The sequence below is a fragment of the Rhea americana genome, unplaced genomic scaffold, assembly GCF_003343005.1.
Source record: "Rhea americana isolate MKP2758 unplaced genomic scaffold, rheAme1 scaffold_230, whole genome shotgun sequence".
Taxonomy (NCBI): Eukaryota; Metazoa; Chordata; class Aves; order Rheiformes; family Rheidae; genus Rhea; species Rhea americana.
The window spans coordinates 1067994-1087798 of NW_028186347.1; the positions used below are offsets into that span (position 1 = coordinate 1067994).

Consider the following 19805-nt stretch of genomic DNA (forward strand, 5'->3'; position numbering starts at 1 on the left):
GCACCTCTTTGAAGAGGGACACTTACTGTAGCTTGAGGCCCTCAGCTCTGGAGGGCTCTGCTCCTCAAACCTCAACTCCATCTCTGCCCAGAACATGTGCACACACACACACGCGCTTTCTACATTCACAGCAATAGCAATTTCTGCTTCCTTGTATCACACCCAAAAGCTCAATGCACTAACATTTCCTCTACCAACTTTTTGGGAGGCAGAGAAAGGGAAGCAGAGACACAAGCTGTGGTCTCTAGGCTGGATGAAGTAAACAGACATGCCTATCATCACACTAATTATAGATGACTCATTATCACTTCTATAAGCTATTATGTTGGGGTAGGGTAGAATAGAACCTGCCCTTTAGCCAGTTGCCACATTATCTCTTCTAATTTCAATATACCAAAAGTAGTTTGAATCTGCAGGTAAAATAGAAATGTTCATCTTCTGTATGTATCAAATTCTATTATACAAACACACACACACATTTCAATATGCATGTGGCTATTACAAATACAAAAGGAGATTTTTAACAGTCATTCATGGTGTATGATAGCTAACAAATCTACAAAAATATATTCTGAGCTGCTCTTTAAATGCCAACTATTCTAATGAAAAACATTTATATATCTGAATAGAGCAGAAGGCAAATAGATGAGCAGCCCCCGAATGACCATGTTGAACAAAGGAGAAACTACTTTTAAGACTGAATAGCAAAAAATAACTTTGACTTTCTCAAACAGTTAACGAAGTTATTCTGGACAGCTGTCTCAATTATTGTAATACTCTGGAAAATGAAAGTAACATCTGTAAAGAATAAAATTATTGTTATTCAACATTTTTACTTTCCCTTCTGTTAGAGGACTACTTGTACTTTTTATTCAGAGGAGTTAACTGTTTAAATCAAAACAGACCATTTTGCAAAAGAGCTATTATGCAAATATCTATTCTATATTCTCACTAAAAGTAATGATGTTCTAGTCTGGACAAGACTTGATGCACAACAGAGTTTCTTCTTATTTTTTGTGAAGTGGAGCAACATCATAAATGATGAAAAGACGGTAATGATGAAAGATACTATCTTATTACCTAAGAAYCAGACACTCAAAAATATAAACACATAACAACCTTCTATGGGCTAACGCTCATCTTGCAATTATTTCTTTAAATTTCTGCATCTTTTTAACATATTTTAGTTGCAAATCATTGCAGTGGTATTGTGTTCTTCAGTGAAAGTTATATAAACATCTACCTGTACTGCCCTCTCTTAGCAAGTTTGTGCAGTGATACCTGTATTCGCAGATTTATAACACAGACATCATCTTCTATCTACATAAGCTCTGTGATATTACTTATCTGTAATGCCTGAGTAAGATCCAAGATCCCAAACAACAGAAGCTAACTGCACCATGCCTTAGAGAATTTAATAACCTTAAAACACCAAATGAGTATATTTCATGCCTAGCATTTTAATGCTATTCTCTGGATACCTGGCTTGTGTTAAAAGAAAAAGATCGTATCTAACAACAAATGCAATCTGAGGCAATATTTAAAGATTAGATTATCCTTCACTGCAAATAGCTCATTTGTTTACTATCACGTTGCTTTATTCTTGTTTTGCCTCCTTTTACCACAAAAATGCTGAATATTCAGTTTAGATTCCCCAGCAGCTTTTTATTTTAGTCTAAAAACATTTACCTAACACATTCTTAACAAGCAAAGTGAAGAAAATTCAGCCATCTGCYTCTACATTACAATAACAGTTATGGAAGAGTAGATTATTCTATAGAGCACGAAATTTAGTGCTAGGAATTGTTATATTTTAAGCACTGGCACGCTCACATCAGTTTTGTATATCAGAATGCTGAACAACAACGTATAACAKCAACAGTGACTTATAAGGAAACACAAGACAAAATATTTTAAAGGTATTAAAGGCAGTACTTGAATCATGGTATATGTCCATGCTCCAAACTGAGAAAAAATGATCTGTCCTCCTGTTTTCTTATCTCCAGCACTTTACTAGTTCTAAACGATCACTAAAAATATTCAAAATGACTCACTGGAAACAAATACAATAGAGCGCGAGAGGTGAATCCTTACCTGGGAAGCCCCCTTGCACCATTGCTGTGCCAGGCTGCCCCTCAGGACATCTGCATTCCTGACGAACCCTCAGTGCCGTACGCAGCTCCAATCCTCATCGCACGCAGGCTCGGCGCTCGTCTCCCTTCTGACGACCTTGGGCCTATTTTTCTCAGATTTTTCTCTCCTTAAGGGCAAACTGTCTGTCTGTCTCGATTACGAGATGCCATCAATTACATTAATTTCAGGCTACCCACAGGCTAGCAGTCGCATCCGCCAGCAGCCGAGCGCTGCCTGCACGAGCGCGCCGGGCGCAGCACATCTCTGCTTTCCCCCGTGTGACCTACCGACGCTCCGCGCCTGCCGGGGTTGCACTGCCTGACTCTGCTCGCGTTCGAATGACAGCTCCATCCCCGAGCACGACTCACCTCTGCTGCTCGTGTACTTCACTGCTAGCTGCAGTTCATATCACGTTTAATGACCGTGGCAAAGCAGTAGTTAATAGCCATTTTTTAAATCTAGGCGTCCTTTCCGCACAGGCACAGGGGTTATCAATGAATTGCTATTAGCTCAAATGACTTCAATAAACGTGTTGTTTTGCAACACTGCAAATCTTGCRGTTTCCCAACAAGGGCATGCATTCGTGGATTATTTTTATATGCCAGAAAACAAAACTAGCCTGCCATCATAAGGACAATTCAAACTTCCCCATAACTTGTATTTTGCTGCGACTCTAAACAAGCAGTATTAGTTTTACTGCAACGAGTGCCGAACTGAAACACTGAAGAGATTCAAACCGCCTCATTTAGTAATTAAAAAACAAAGATAACTGCTCTCTCTTAATTTATAAGCGTACTCAGTAATTTTGGGAAGTCCTTACTAATTCTCTATTCCAACTGCTGCATTTAAAACAACCCAAAATATTCTGTTATTTTGTTAATACCATTAATTTGTTCATTTTTAAAGTTCATTGTCCTTTTTTTAGAATGTATATCACAGCACACACATAGCCATCTGTTCAGTGCATTATGTACAAGCACACAGTAAAAAAAAAATCCAAGTCCCAGCTGCAATTTTACTATTAAAAATTCATCAAGAATGTAATTTCCTTTTGCAGTACTTCATCAGATGAGAACTGTACATGTGATTCACAAATACGGGGGGGGGAGGGGGGAAGACATCAACTCAATAATAAAACCCCAAACTAACCGCAAGCTACAGTGACACCAACATCGTAGTTTATCCTCACATGGTACAACAGCTTGCAAGGCTGCCCAGAGCATACAACCCTTCTGGGTCTTTCATTAGTACTGGCTACAAAATCTACATATTTTAGCTAATTATGTCTCAGAACGAGAAAAGAAGATTAGCAGTATAGAGTCATATTAAAGAGATTAACCTACAGCTAAAAAAAAAAAAAAAAAAAAATGAAAGTCACTGCTCTGTTTGTCTAATCCTGGCTTTTGCATGATCTTTGAAAATGCACCGAACTAAGTACACGTTGCGTTTTTAATTTTTCTTTAATACAGTAAGCATGGCATTTACTATTTTTTCAACATTTTATTTTCATAAAGCTTGAAGCTTTTTCCTGGCCGCATTTTACTCTTTGAACATCTTYGCTATTTGCTGTTGATTGCAGTGACATCTATTGGAGAGGCAGTGTTTGGCTACAGCAGCTGCCTCACCTGAATTTTGAAATTCTCCTCTGTTTTAGCACAGCTTCACATAAAATGACAAATTCTAAGCACTCAGATTTTCTTGAGAGTTATGTTGATTTATCAATGTTTTCATTTTTACATAGTTACTTCCTTTTCAATAATTCTGGCATTTTTCCAAAGTGACAGCGATAGTTTTGCCATCTTAGTTCATAGCCTCACTAAAAGCGTCTTTAAGCCATGTCCTTACAGCTAAAGGATATTGAATACACTTGAACATATTTTGCAGGGTCTCAACTGAGTTCTCTTTGGTTTTGGTTTTGAAACAAATATCAACTCCATCTCACATGGGTACGGCCAAGCCAATCCTGCCTCGCAGCAGGCAGTGCGGGTCTGTCTGGACCAAGTTACACACWCTTACACCCCTTCACCCTAACTCTAAGTAGGGTGAAACATTAGAGAGATTTAAAAATCTCTTGTTCTGGTGGGAGAAACCATCACTCCTCAAAAAGCATTTTAGGAAGCTAAATCACTATGCTTTCTTGCAGCTCCATCGATTTCTACATTGGCTATAGACAAAATAAAAAGGGAGGTGGCATTATTATCCCCTTATTAAATACAGCTAAATATCCTTGCAGACAGGAAGGATGAGCGCAGCAGCATCTCCTCCACTATCTTAGCCACCTTGCACTAATTTTTATTCTCTATTTTTACTATTTTAAACCAAGCGGATCAATCTCACTCTCCTAGCTAGACACGAGATTTTAGTAAAAAAATAATAATAATAAAATCTAACATCCATTAAAATTATGGGTTCCAAGCTTTTTCAGTAGTTGTCCTCTTAATTTTATTATAATGCTTTTTAAGATCTTTCCTATCTAACTTATCATTCTCCTCAACTCAATTACAAAAGTACATCTAAATTGCAGCAATACTAATGCCCTACAGAAAATCTTATAAAACATTTCGTTACCAACTATTCTGTTCATCCATTTCCTCTGCTTCTTTTTATTACTAACCCTTTATTAGAGTAACAAGCCACAACAGGGTGTACATTAGCCTATTAGCAGATTCTTASTGCACACCTCTGGCCATCTACCACTGAAGAAAAAACACACCAGTACCAATTGTTGCTGTAGCAGAGCCCCTTATAAAGACAAATAGCTCCTTGTACACCCTCCCCTTTATTTATTTACTTCGATTAAAGAAAAATAATCCTATTCAAAACCTCATGTTTAAAAAGCTTGGGAAAGCTAAATAGTATCTACATGGAGAAACTGATCTCCACCAAAATAACCTCCACCACAGAAAGACAGTTCACACTATAGGGGAATGGACCCAAACCTGCGATTCTAATATTTTCAGATCTTTAAGATGAAGGATTTTGAAGGATCTTTTTGTAGTTGACTAAGAATTATTAAGTTGATATGACAGACAATGAGTTAAACAAGGAAGGAAACAAATCCTGCCTTTCTCAACAAATCCTGTAAGCCTAGTCTTTCTTCTCCTGCTATACCTGTAAAATCACCATTCTTCTCCACATGCTACAGTTTTACAASACTATTTTGAAAAGTAAACTGAAAGCCTTAGAGCAGCATAATCAGAGTAAACAAGAAGCAGATTACCCAGAGTCAGAGTTGAATAGTGATAAAGGTTTTGATAGCATCACTAGAAGAAATAACACAAGAGAACATTCTGTTTTCAGCTTGCTCCCAAAGCCTAGCAAAAAAGCCTTCTAAGAACTTTGAATGAAGAAAGTAACCTTGGAGATAGTGATCACAAATGGCTCAAATTAAATTGAAATATAAAGAGAAGCAGCTCTGAAGCCTTACATTCAAGAAATACTGAATAATAATTTATAATAATAATTTACATATTTGAAAAAATGCCTAAAATTTCTTRGTAAAATCAGACTTGATAAATTAAAGCACTAGAACATCGAATTTCTCTAAACCAAGAACTATCTAGTAGTTCTGTCTCCAGGAAGGATTCATCCTCTTTGGGTGAATAATCACCTCTGCAAAGAAAAGACAGAATATCTACAAGAACTGACTGTTTGTTATAACAGGCCAACACTGAAAGCTACAGTTTCAGTGGTGGAAAAACACAGAAATAAAAGGGAGCACTGCCAAAAGGTAAATGGATTTAGATCCCACAGGGGAAATTACCAAAAGGTTATTCAGCCCCTTAAAAGGGAGAACAGACAAAACAGAGAGAGACTGCATGCAGTACGGATGGGACAGAAAGGAAATAAAAATTTTCCTAGTATGGGAGAAAGACTTAATAAAATGCTTAGCTTTTGCTTTCAATATGAGGAACAATGAAGAACATGGAGACAAGGAAGATAAGAGTAAGGGACTCTCACGGAAGGAACGATAAGCAAGSATTTGAAAAAATTCAGGTCAAGTGGAACAAGTAAATTATTTCTGGAAAATGAGACAAATCAATGAGTAGGTTCATGAAACTGTAGCTGTATCAATAAGAAGGCTAATGAAATCCATCAGGAGCAAAAGCAGAGGACACAGATTTAACAGCTCACTCACCTCAAAATGCCCCTAAGGCCTTCCACGCTATGGGCACACAGACAGGAGGTAAATGAAACAGAGACTATGACACAGATTTATCCTAGTTGATTTTTTTTTTAACTGATCTTCTAAATAAGGAAGACACAATAAATCTAATCTACCCGCTGTTCAGTGAAGCTTGTAAAATTATTAAGTTTACAAAAGTAATACAGTACTGGAATTCATGGAGAAGACTTTCTCTTCCAAGTGATCACAGAAAAGATACTTTGTAAAAGCCCCTTTCAGTGCTACTGAGCMGCTTAATAACATTTTAAATACAGTTACATTGTTTCTAAGATGATTTTTACTTCAAGAGTTGAGGTGCGAACTTGGTTTAAAGTTCTTTAGTCTGTTTTTTAAAAAACTGAGTGAAGCAAGGGATGAATAAAGCAGAAAAGGTGCATCTTGGTTTTGGAAGATTCATGGAAGTGATGGTTATGGCAAACATTCAACTTCAGTCAGTAGAAAGGGTAGAGAGAAAGGGATGCATCCAAACAGATCTGCTTGCTGCTGCCAAATCTGGTAGGGTTGATTAATTTAATATCAGAAGTAGCTTTACCTTCTCAGCTATCAGTCTCAGCTGGCAATATCATTAGGAATTGCAAATCAGCTAGAAAATGACCAAGCTCATCAATAAGAAATTACAGCTGTGCAAATGTTAACATGTCTAGCAAGCACTTGGATTGAAGCCCATCCTAATTAGATAACTCAAGAATCAAGCTACCTATCAAATATAACCTTTAACTGGGAATTACAACTTTTGTAACTTGTAACAGCCTGAAAACAGTTTGCGACAACTAGTGGTTTACAAACAGAGCTGGTTTAAAGTAAAATAGTTCATCCTAAAATGCAGAGTTTGGAGTCAAATTCTCCTCTGACTAGCATTCCTCCAAGAAGTTACCATAAAACTTCAAGTGATTAAGGTGCAGCCTCCAAGCAGATGAGATGACAAATTCTGTAAGAGGAAGTTCTGGAAAAATCTACAGCTGGTTCAAGAACTAGTAGCTTTTCACTAAAACAGAGGCAGCCCTGAGCAGGCTGTTCCTGTGCACCTTTTCCATGAGAACAACCTTCCAAGATCCATGTTGTCTCCACTTACAAAGCCCTGGSAGTGACCAACCAACCAACCTCAAATTATCTCAGCTTCAATGACATGCCATGGCCAATACCAGGAATTAAATCAGTAAGAGCAGGCAGAAGGGCTCGCTCACCAGGAGGTCTGAAGTTGTGAACCTCCACTCAGACTGGTAGGCATAGGTGCTTCAAGGTCAGAAACTACAAAGGCATCTCTCTACTTTAGCCTCCATATAACTAGGACAAACATAAAACACTCCAAGACACAGGATGATGAGAAAAATAACAATAGCAAAAAACCAGGTGTGATGATTTAGTGCTAGAGAGTGTAAAGGGGGAGGAGGGAGTCAAAGTGGCAAATCTGGGAAATAATTTAAGAATCCTAACAGTGATTTTAATATTCCTCAATATTTTACTGGAAAAATAATAATGTTCCATTTATCCAAAGTTAGAATGAAAAAGCAGTATCCTGGAATCTAAGTCAGGCTGTTGGAAGCTCTTAAGCTGACTTTGCATTCAAGGGTGAAGCACCACAACTGCCTCCCGCTGCTGATGCTGCTGCCAACACAAGCCCTCCAGTCCCCTGCTTAGACCTTCTTAGACTGACATTAAATTAAGCCATTTTTACATCTCTTCAGAAGAGAAAAGCTATCTAAGCCTGGCCGGGAAAACATGATCATCTAAATTACAAACGAGTAGCCATCAGTAAGAACAAATTCGCAGACCATCTCTTATTGCCATGCTGAGCACTATGTCCAAAATACAAACACTAAATGGCAGCCACATTTTTCACATAGCCTGACAGCGCTCCATAAACGCAATGCTACTTACTCTCCGCACAATCTTCCTCCTCTTCATYCACATTAGCTTCCTCTGGGTGCAGTCTTTCGAGCGCTCTATACGGAGGCGGCAGTTTCATTGGAGGTGGAGCCCCATACTTTCTCTAATGGATTTAGAGTAAAATAGTTACATGCTTTGTATCCTCCATATAGAAGAAAAAAATCGTATTTTTCCTTCTGTCTTAAAATATTTACATGCATACATAGAGGATAATTGCAACGCTAAAGTCTGCAGCATAGGCTTTTTATGCAAGAAATCAGCACAAAAAGTGACACTGAGTATAGAAAAAAATATAGTAGTATGYGCATATTTTCTTATTGATAAAATATTTGTATATCATTGTAAACATACAAGAATGAACATTAATCAAGGCATAAAAATAAACACTAAATTATAACCCATTTCTCATTAGAGACTTTAAACACTTCAAAATTAAAATTTTCTGATACTGCCGGAAGTCAGCAAACTTTAAAATAGAAAATAAACCTTAAAACTTCTTACTGTTTCTACAGGAATATTTACATTTAGCATGTCATCTATATTTTGGTTTAAATTTAAAAATGAATTTGAATTAGAACTTATAATAAAATTCTWTTACCTCACATATATACAGGCAGCTCCTATAATGATGCATATAGCGACGCATATCAGGCATAAAGAACCAGCTCTGAATATACTGAAAACAGAAGCTCGTTCATCCAAGCAACTGTTTTTATATCTCAGAGTAACTGGATCATGCCTTAGTTGGCTACACGATTTTTCTAAATTATGTTCAATTGTATCCCATACTACCACACCACTAATAGCAAGATGCACTTTAGAGAGGGAGCCGTGAGTACAATATGCCATTAGAACAGCCTGAATGCTTGCAGCGAATTTCTTCTGTAACTGGGAAATAGGATTCAAACCTGGAATAAGGTTTTCCACTGTGTACAATGAAAACCGAGCCTAAATTTGTATATAATATTTGAAGCAGCAAATTGTAATGCAAGCTATGTACAAAATTGTGTGAGATAATATGATTTCCATCATTCTGCCAATTTAAAATTTATTACAGCAAAGTGCTACACTGAGGACAAGCACAAGAGTAATAAAACAGAAGAACTGTAGCCAATCTGTAGCAACAGCGTTTAATAAGAGCACTTTGAGACATGACAGCTATTTCCCCACGGTAAACGACACACCAACGAGCCTCCGCTTTCACTGCTCAGCGCAGGGAGAACGGGACTAACTCTGGAAGGTCCGAGAAGCGCCGCGTGGAAGTCATCGCCCAAATTACCGAGTAGGTGCAGGCGGACCACTGCAATCCTGCGCTCAGTTGCCTACGACAACTCAGTTTTGCTATAATTCCTTAATAACTTGGAGCCAAATTTGTTGGCCCTTTGGCTTTTCAAAACCTTAAATATTTCTTAGAAAGCCTGGGGGAAATTATATAAGACACCTAAGCTTATCCAGCAGCTTGCCACTGCTCAAAGCGACAGATTTCTCTCACCCACTGAAAATCCAGACAAGTAAATTGCTGTTTTTGGGTGAATCTGCAACAGAGAGAGCACTGTGCTATGCTTTTAAAATCTCTAGAATCACTCTCAGAGTCTCCATTTCCCACACAGATCTTTACTGGTCTAAGCTATAGGCAAAAAACAAGTTTATCCCCCAATGTGCCAATTTTCATAAGAATTATCCTAAAAGTTTCTGACCATAAACACACAGAAGTCAACGAGAACCTAGTCGTATTGATTTTAGTGGGCTCAGAACCTGTTTGATAAAAGAGAAAAGCTTCAAAAAAATTTTTTGAGTGCACTATATAAAAAATTCTAACTCCTTCTAGATTTCACTTTCAATTAGAGTTACATATATATATATATATAAACAGTCACACTGGCAAAGTCCCACTCTAGCAGAAATGCTAAATACTGAGTTTCTTTTCCATCAGATGTCAGATGTCTAAGAAAATGAAGTATTTAGTGGGGGGAGGGGGGGAAGGAAGAAAAGAAGAAAAGAAAAAGGCCTGACACATGCAAACTCCAGATTCAAATGGTGGAAGAACAAGTTCTCTAATTTACTTGCTCTGCAGAACAGAAAAATCAACAGAATCTTTCCTGTGAATCCACATCTACTGAAACTTCTTCATTACACAAAATTTCAGATTACGATTTCTGTACAAACGTTAAGTACTTTGTTTATAAACTGTTCTTTACTTTGATTTTTATGGAGTGGTACCATGCTACCTCCATTTTTAAAGAAGAGAGAACATCAGCAGAAGAACTAAATTCACGGAAGCATTATTTTTCTTGAACTTGATATTGTGAAATATCTTGCTGCTTTTTAAGCTTAAGTTATTCTGACTTGCATGCTCAGCAGAGTTGAGCACAAAATTAGTTTTATTTAAAAATACATTCTTTGAGTACAAAATGAAGGGAAAGGAATGTGAAAAATTCTTTCCCTAGATCCAAATAGATATAGTCTGTCAAAGACTAAAATATCAGCTAGAAAGTGTCAGAAGGGAATAAAAGGAAATAACGTATGGCAGGACATGGGGAACTTTCTACTTTAGGACCTTAAGGACAAGAACGTTCACACACCACTGCAAAGGAACCAGTATTCAGTATTTTCGTTTAAAAATTAAGAATGAAGGGAAATAAAAGAAAAATCATTTATAGAGTAATTTTTTCAAGGGCAAGCTGGGACAGGACCAAAGTGAATGTACCCACTTTGCATAAAATCTATCACATCTTTTTTTTTTTTTTTAATGTAAAAATTACATTCCAACAGTGTCACCTAATTTCATAATGCTCTGGTTGCTCTGCCTCCATGGTTTGATTTACAATTCTCTCTAGTCAGGYGAGAGGCTCCGCACCCACTCTACCTATACAGTAACTTTAGAGATTCCTCAGCCAACACTGGAGGACAGAAATTAAAAGTGAATGGTACCTAACTGTTTTGCATTCCCCCATTTAAGGCAGTAGAGTACTCCACTACACCAGGTTTTGTATTAACATAGTTTCTTCCAACACAAAAGCAAAAACGCTTTTTACATAGCCAAACAGCAAAATACCTTTAATATCTAGTTTATCCACAAGAAGCTCAATTGTTTTAAGTTACTTTTATACAAATGACTTCAAGTGATGACTTTAAAACAAACTGATCATGAGAGGAGGATAAATACCAAAAAATAAGAGAGAAAACCTGCAGTATTGAAAAGATAATTCATCATGCAGAAAGCAGCAGATTTTCCAGTTGGATATGGCTTCTTTCAAACCACACTCTTTTGTGACACTTTGAAGACTGGACTCGAAATATCAGTGATTTCCCATAGGAACACAGGCTAGTAATCCACTAATAGCAACCCTTTCTAACTCAGAGCTGTCCCTACTGTAGCACAGTATGACTGCTTTGTGAATTAATGTTCAAAGCTAAAAAGGAGCTACATATTTATGCACTGAAGCTCTTCAATATTCCACCCACTAGTTTACAGCACCAATAGATGAAAAAGGTTTGAAAAAGATTAAGCTCACTCTTTAACCTCCTAACACTATAGAATGCAACACACTGGAGTCCTAGAGATTAAAGGCAGCACATTGCAAGTGGATGAGCGCTTTTTAGATTAGAAATATAGATAACAAAACCAAGAAAAGGGGATTGTAACTGCTTCATTATAACTATTATCCACTGGCATAAAAGCATGACTTCAACACCTTTCTTGATTTTTTGGAATAAGTGAGCCTCATAGCTTCTGAAGCTGACAGGAGCTGAAAGGAGGCTTACAGAAACTTTCTGAAGCAAGAGGGCCTTCTGAGTTTGCCAGCAAACGACAGAGAACCGAGTGAGTTCAAACAAAATGTTCATTCTGGACAAAAGATATCATCCACCCTAGTTCTGTTCTCTCCTCCTTCAGTTCTGACACACCCAAAAGTACCTGGCCCACCGTGATCAACGCCGTTCCCAGAAACGAGCTACACAGCAAAATACCTAGGTCCTTCGAGCAGTCTGTCGGAGAGTGAGAAATTACATGTTTCCCTTACTGCAGAGTAACTAAAACAAATACAGTAGTTTAGACTGAACAGATTCTTTATTTTTAAATCAGCCATGAAGTTTTTAGAAAGTTACTGTGCAGTAAYTGCTAACCCTTTAGTAGGCCAACTACAGACCACTTGGTCATTTCCTTGTTTAACACAGCAATGGGAAACATAAAAGACTCGTCTGATTTAATTATCCTATAACATGATTTTACTGAACTTCAGTCAGCTCCACTTTAAGGATATTAGTTGCGTACATGTTACTGTTTTTCTATCGAGCAAGGGGAATCAATTTGCCTCCAAACTGAGCAAAACAGATACTTTCAGAGATGCCAGTGAAGAGCTGCAAGGGCTGCACAGTTACAGCAGCCASGGGAGACCCAAAAGACATTTCTCATAACCTTGCCTTGGATTTGGCAAAAATTGAACCAGAGAGATTTCAATGAAACACTTCAAACTTAACTTCAGACTTCAAAAAAAGGTTTAACATCCATTTATAACACAAGTTCTTATACCATTTGATTTAATAAAACTTAGATATAGCATTCAAATGAAAATAAATACCTTCTCATTCTTATTTTCTTTGTCTGCATCCTGAACTTTGCTCCCCTTAGGCTGCACAGCAGAAACTGCCTGAAAAATGTATATGTTGCACATATTAAGAAGAAAATTACAGGAACAAAGCAAACATACAAAAGTTAAGTAATGACAACAATAAAGATTCCCATCACACTCTTCATTTCGCTCAGTGTAGAAGGGCATTACAATGCAGTCTTTGAATTACTTGCTTTTATGGAAATTACAAACATTCAGTATTTCTTTTAGTGCTCACTGTTTGATGTCTGGCCTCCTCTCTCCATTCAATAAAATACTAGATTGAAGTCAACAGTATGGATTTACATATTTGATACAGAATTCAATATGGACTTCTGAGTAAGTGTCAATTCTTTAATTATTCAAAGCTGAATAATAGGTTTTAGAAACCAAACATCAAATAAGCAAGTACAACACTTATATTTTTAAAWATTCTTATTGCTCAAAAAGGTACATTGTACGTACAAAATTGTACAATAGTAAGATGTTATTTGAAAAGAAAATATAAGACAGTAGTTTACTGCAATAACACTTAAAACAAAACTATAAAAACATATTTGTAGAATGATTAATTGAAAATGATCATGTGGCAGTCTAAAGCCAACAGCTGAAATTACTGAAACAACAGCTGAACTTCAAGCAGCCTGGAGATCCCATGTGAAATAGTTTCTGTACCAACCCTAGTACTTTAAATTCCTAACAAATACCTCAATCTCCATCTGTTTACCTACAGAGGCAGGAAAGAGACTCATGTCCCCGCAGATAAACACCAAATAAAAAAGTACGTGCTGAGCCACCACATAATATTCCTCCTTCGTGTTCTTTATCCTTGCAAGGGGAAAGGAAACATCTACTCTTAATGCATTTTCATTACTGCTGGTGCTGGACACAGTTGAATCTCAAAGATGCCAGGAGAACCTATAAGAAGTACTCAAATAGGAGTACAGGAGTACAGAGGTTTATTTTAGAACTTGTTTGGGGTCATAAGATTAGGCCATACAAAAGGAAAGAGGAACCTGGGTTCCTTCTACATCACAGAATGCAAAAGACTCCCACTCCTTTAGCAGCATCCTATTTTGGTGAGTGGGAGCTGAGAGTGCTTAGCACTGCTGAAACTCTGATCCTGTGTTACTGGAAACTCAGCATTCTTACAGTGAAACACCAAAATACCAAGTGTTCCAGCTTTCCAAGAAAAGTAAGGTTCAGAGAAGCAGCAGAACACTTGAGCGTTCTGGCACTTTTTTTTTTTTGGATCTTCTTTTCTGTGAAAGAGTCAAATACAGAAAGAAAGCCAACTCAGATAGCACCACGGCGATTTTTGCTGTCCCTGCCTGTGTAAACCTCCTCCCCAGCTTAGCAGGTGGAAGTCATAACAGACTCAGAAAGACTTCCTGGAGCACAGGAAAAATAATGAACATTGTGTGCCAGATTTGTCTGCATTTGTCAAAAAAGTCTTCTCTCAGGTCTACTAAGTAACTTCTCAGATTRTACCAAAAGCACAAAGAAGTCTTGTATCTTTTGTGTACTCCAAGACATGGAGTATGTCTTCTCTTACTACAGGGCTAGCAGGTTTCTGGCCTTGAAGACAAARGCATGCCTAAATCTTAGATGTAGCTTGCTTCCGAACTACTACTGCCAGTACCTTTCGCTATACAGTTGAATCAGATTTTTAGAGCATATTTTTAGTTATAAAATACAAATTAAAATACACAAGGTCAGAGTCAATTACACATGTGGGAGACCTAGATTACCACCTATTCAATAGATATACACTATTAGATTTACATCAGACCAAAAAAATAATTGTGTGATCCACAAGCAGAAACTCTGTCAGAAAGGATGAATACAAAATAGAAAAGTCTTTCTGAAAGAAATTTAGCCAAGTTAAAGAGGTATATTACATATTTATTAAGTTTTGTAAAGTAAAAATAKGAAAAAACTCACTTTTGGCATGTTGGACAAACTCTGAACGACAAACACAACAGGATTTCCTGCATTCTTGATAGCTTCTACTGCTTCCTCATGTGTGGCGTTTTGCAAGTCTACCCCAGAGACCTAACAATTTATTTTTATTAGGCAGTTTATTTCTTGCACAGAGTCATTACAAGAGGTTGCATACATTCACAGATTAGTGTATCACAGGAAGGTGCTAAAAGTACTCAAGAGAAATTATTTTAAAAGTATTTTTCTATGATGCTTTAAGAAAAAGCATCTTTCTTAGTATTAACAGTTAAAGACAGGCCACATGTTTCCGAAAGCAATTTTTCTAGATAAAAACATAAGGAACAAGACTGTCAGAGAATGTTAGATACAACACCCCTCTTTCAGGTTTTGCATGTTTATAAGATGAATCTGGTTTGAAACTGTTCTTCAAAATACCACAGGCAAACAAAGAACACATGCAAGCACAGCACCATCAGCTTGGGAATTCCAGATTCAGAAGTRTTAGTTTGGAGTACAGTGACTGAAAATCAACATCGAGCCAGAGCTGACAGGATGTACAGAAACGGTATTCTCCCCTGAGGCATCTGCTGGAATTGGGGATTTCCCTTAAATAGTAGTTAACCAGACCATTAACTACTCCAAATTAACACACTCCAAATAACAGCCCAAATTTCAGTATGAAGAAAGAGTCTATGCAGACAATGTCACTTTACAGAAATTAGCTATTCATTTACATGGCAAGAATAGTCTTTTATTTTTTCGTTTAAGCATTCAATATCAGGACCTATCTTTTCTTAAATAAACAAGAGGATCTTAAAAACTCTCTGTATTCAGATCTTAAATGACAAGCACAGGAGGGATTTAATTCTGGTTTTCTAGACACGCTGTCATACAATACTTTATGAAGTAGTGGTGGTATTCCCCCCCACCACCGCCTTGCCCCAAGCTATCTTAGTCAATCTTTATTTCTTAAAATAAAAAGGTAGGCCTATCTGCCTTTACCTCAAGTATTTTATCTCCAGTTTTTAAAGCCTTTGTTCTTCCTGCTGGGCTGTCTTCCAAGACGTGTTTGATAAAGATCCCTTTAAGTTCCTCTCCATTCTTCAGGCGCTTTATGACAGTTTGTCCACCAACAATACTGATTCCAAGAGACACATGAGGGTCTCGAAAGATCTCAACACTGGAAAATGCATGCAATAGTTTAATAGCTTGAAATAGCTTTTTAAGCTATTAAATGCAAAGCCTTAAACAAACGCAAGAAGATTTAACAGTAAACGGATAAAGCCAGATACCTAAGAATGCTCTCAACAGAGATGTTTTTTATCCTAAGCAGACCTCATCCCACACAAATAACAAAATTATGCTGCCAATGCAAGACCACTGCCCTTCCAATAAGCTCTTATTTTAGAGGAAGTCAGGGTAAACATGAAGGTTTAGAAGTAAATGAACTCAGTCTCTTTCACAGAAGAAAAGACATAGGGTAAATGGGAAATAGGTAACTATATCAACATACGTCCGTGGTGGTCCCCAATGGCTGAAGTTGGGAGTTTCTTCTCCTTCTCCTTCTTCTCTCTCAGGCAATTCACTAATTGAAGGCAGAGGGCAGAGAGGAATAAAAAAATAAAAAAGTCACCACATCTGCCAGATCACAATTCCTCACATTTTGTGTCTGGCAGTATGAGAGCAATGCCTCCTCATACTACCCAATTTAAATCAAATGTCAGACTAGATAGGATTTTTTTTATATTTAAGTTCAAATGTACATAACAAATGCTCCAGAAACAAACATGACAGGCAGAAAAAATTTATAACTTGCTGTGATACACAAATCCCCACTACTTTAACTCATTCTAAATGGCTATTCAAGCCATTTACGTTTACTTACTGATTAATATGCTATGATTCTTCTATCCAGAGTGATACACTCATAATAAAGCCAGTCCAGCTGATCGGAAAGCCAAACATGATAGAATTGGGGAAACAGATTCTGTGCAGTACACTAAACACCCCAAACCAAAGTGGTAATTAAACTTTTGTACTATATATTACTCACCTATTCAAGGAATAGGAAATATGAAATCACAGAAGAAGCTTTGAACAACACACCTTTCCACAAATTTTCTACAGATCCTGAGACCTGTAAATACTGCCCGCACATTGCTAAAACAAAGCAGGATGTTGTGCTGGAGAAATAATCTCCTCACTTTATTCATTGAGCTGCTTTCACTCAGCGGGAAAATTACACATGAACTAGAGAAGCACTGAGGATGAGTCAACAGGCCTCAAAAGCAAATCCACTACCCACTCATCGACTATTTGGCCAGGGGAATTATGGGATGCTTGACAAATGTGGCAAATAAATATTACCATTGCCTGTTCAAGGTTTCTCAGAAACACTGGCAAGATATAATTTTTCCTGCATAGGCCTAAGGGCCACAAGTAAACTGCCCATTCCAAAATGATGAGAGGGGAAAAACAAAGGAAAAGGGAAAAACAAGAGGACAGAGCTGTGATAAGGAGTTAAGGGCAGCTCTGACCAGTAATGATTGATGCTGCTGGTATCTGCAACCTCCCTCTCCTCTACACACCACATCCCTTCTTCTGGCTCTCCAAACATCTTGGCCTAAGATCAGAGCCATTGGCATTTTTCTGTCCCGGCATTTAGGGAAAAGAAACATGGCAAGTAAAGATTCAATATAACCTGCAAAATTCAGCTCCTTGGGTAGAATTCAGAGAACTGGCCGCTACCTATGTATGTACTGCAGCTTCACACAGCTTTTCACAACTGGTCAGTTAAGTAAAGCRGGAATACAGTTAAGTAAAGTAAGAATAAAACAGAGTATAACTGAAAATTATCTGAAAAATTAAAATCCTTTCTCCATACCTGCACAATGCTATTCGAGGCTGAGGTAAGGCAGTAACTCTCCCAGATTCCTGATTCTTAGAAAAAGTACAATTCTCCTCTTTTAGTTCCTTTTCAATAGCTTCCAGATCAACAGTAAGCACAGGTACCTTTGAGTCAGTCTGAAGCTTTGTACCTGAAGAAAAGGTGCAGATGTGAACATCTGTTTCTTCTGTTCCTGCACCTGGCAAATATCGTCCTTGGAAATAAGTCCCTTAGCTCACTATGTTCCAAATGTGGATGTTGCAGGATGATCAAGAGACTTAGAAAAAYATAAAACATATCTTTTTGAAGGAAATTTAAATGACATCTTGCTTCTGACATATCTTCTGACATACATAGTCAAGCAGTAACAGAAAACACAAATCTTTGTGGAACTGAGATAAGCTTAGATAGAGCAGAGATGTTCCTCACAAAAACACACAATCAGAAGCATTGAACTCATTCTTCATGCAAAGGGAATAGTGCAAGCAAATCTCTACTTCAGCATGAAAGCCCATCACACTGGGGAAAATGGATGTCATTTTGGTGCCATAAATATCAACATTAATTAAGCCACCACAGCTCCTTGTCAGAGTCATTAGTCTACCCATGTGGCTTACACAATGTTGGCTGTACAAGACTTGGGTGACAAAAGGGAAAAACCCAACCTGTTTCTTCCCAACAAGCAAGTGCTATCTCAGGCAGGTTTATAAATTAGTCCCCCGATAATGTACCATATTCCAACCATCAATTTGGGGAAAAATTAATTAGGCCCTGAAGAAATATCTCAAATCATGTATGCCAATGTATCACCAATCCAGACCAGATATGAAGAAAATGCTTGTTAAAACTTCCACCCCAGCCCCTTCTCCCTCCCTCTCCAAGGAATCGCTTGCAGCATTTCAGTGAGCTGTTGCCACCCGTATTGCCTGACCAGGTTGCTCTCTACCCCAACTTAGGTAGCCTGCAGAAAGCCAAAACTCAGGTAGTGATACAGGCCTAGAGGACTGGTTCGGACCCAGTGAGGAAAAACCTTGCACACAGCGACAAAAATCTCACTGCCTTGAGAGGCAGCATGGAAACCAAAAAGACAAATTCTTCATGTCTGTTTAAGCAAAAGCCAGATCAGTGGAGATGCTCAYGAAATATCTCCACAGAGCAGACTGATGTAGGCTGTGAGTTGCTGTTTCCTGGGCTGCCGTGAAACTAAAGAGGTTGTTGGAGTGTCTCACACTACAAGCAGGCCCACAGGTTGCTCTGGATCTCCTCCAAAAAGCAAGATCCACAGAATTACTGACCGAACTCAGCATTCTTGWCACACGCAAGCTCTCTAGCCATCTGAAGGAGATGCTTTGCTCCTGAGCACAGATTACAAAAACAAGATACAGTGTAAYCACCTGTTCACTTGTAAATGCTGGTTGAGGTAACATTACCCTGCGAGCCTGTAACATTCCCCTGCCTCCTCCTTCTCTCCCCTCCTTTAAAAAAAATAATTAAATTTTATTTTATTTGTGAAAGCCTATAAAATCAGCAGTCAAATGTGGTGAAGGCAAATTCCTGACAGAAATTTTAGGCATGAGTTATTTTACTCATGTGTGTAGTCCACTGAGGACATAGCWACACAGACAACACTGATTCTCTAGTAGCAGGACAAAGCAAATCCTTTCAGCTGCACTTTCCATATTCCTCTGACAATGGTAGGGAAATAATTGGCGGCAGAAGCAAGATCATGAAGCTGGAATCTATTTGAGGTTAGACTGCCCTGAGTCTGCAGAACTCTTCATTTGAGTATTATATCATTCAAAAGATTGAACACAAATTTGTGTTTTGGTAAAAAGTTAAATTTTGTAAACATGGAATTAAAACATATGAAAAGCTTCTTACAAACCTAAATCCATCTTGTTTTTTGTTCCTGGATGGGTCATTTCAGTATCAAATATGCCTTTCTGATAACTGCTGTCTGCTGTGGTTCCAGAAGATTGTGAACTTATACTCCCATTTTCTTCATACTTCATGAACAAGAAAAAGTAATTAAAGTTAGAAAGCACTGGTATTTACATAGCAGTATTTGACATAAACTTTCATTTTAGAGCAAACATTCAGATTTTCTAAGCTACATTCATATTTATTTATTCAGATAACTACGGAATACTAACTGTTC

At 37.7% G+C, this 19805-nt stretch overlaps 1 protein-coding gene across 1 annotated transcript in view; it reads right to left on the reverse strand.

Annotated features, from left to right (window-relative positions):
* The window catches only part of PATJ (PATJ crumbs cell polarity complex component), a 157126-nt gene that overhangs the window by 78015 nt on the left and 59306 nt on the right, over positions 1-19805 (reverse strand). Inside the window, exons 20-26 of the mRNA XM_085306074.1 lie at positions 19533-19653; positions 17645-17798; positions 16274-16345; positions 15763-15940; positions 14761-14871; positions 12787-12855; positions 8198-8309 (exon numbers count right to left, since the gene is read on the reverse strand). Coding sequence (XP_085162200.1) covers positions 8198-8309; positions 12787-12855; positions 14761-14871; positions 15763-15940; positions 16274-16345; positions 17645-17798; positions 19533-19653 — 817 coding nt within the window. The remainder of the gene's footprint in view (positions 1-8197; positions 8310-12786; positions 12856-14760; positions 14872-15762; positions 15941-16273; positions 16346-17644; positions 17799-19532; positions 19654-19805) is intronic.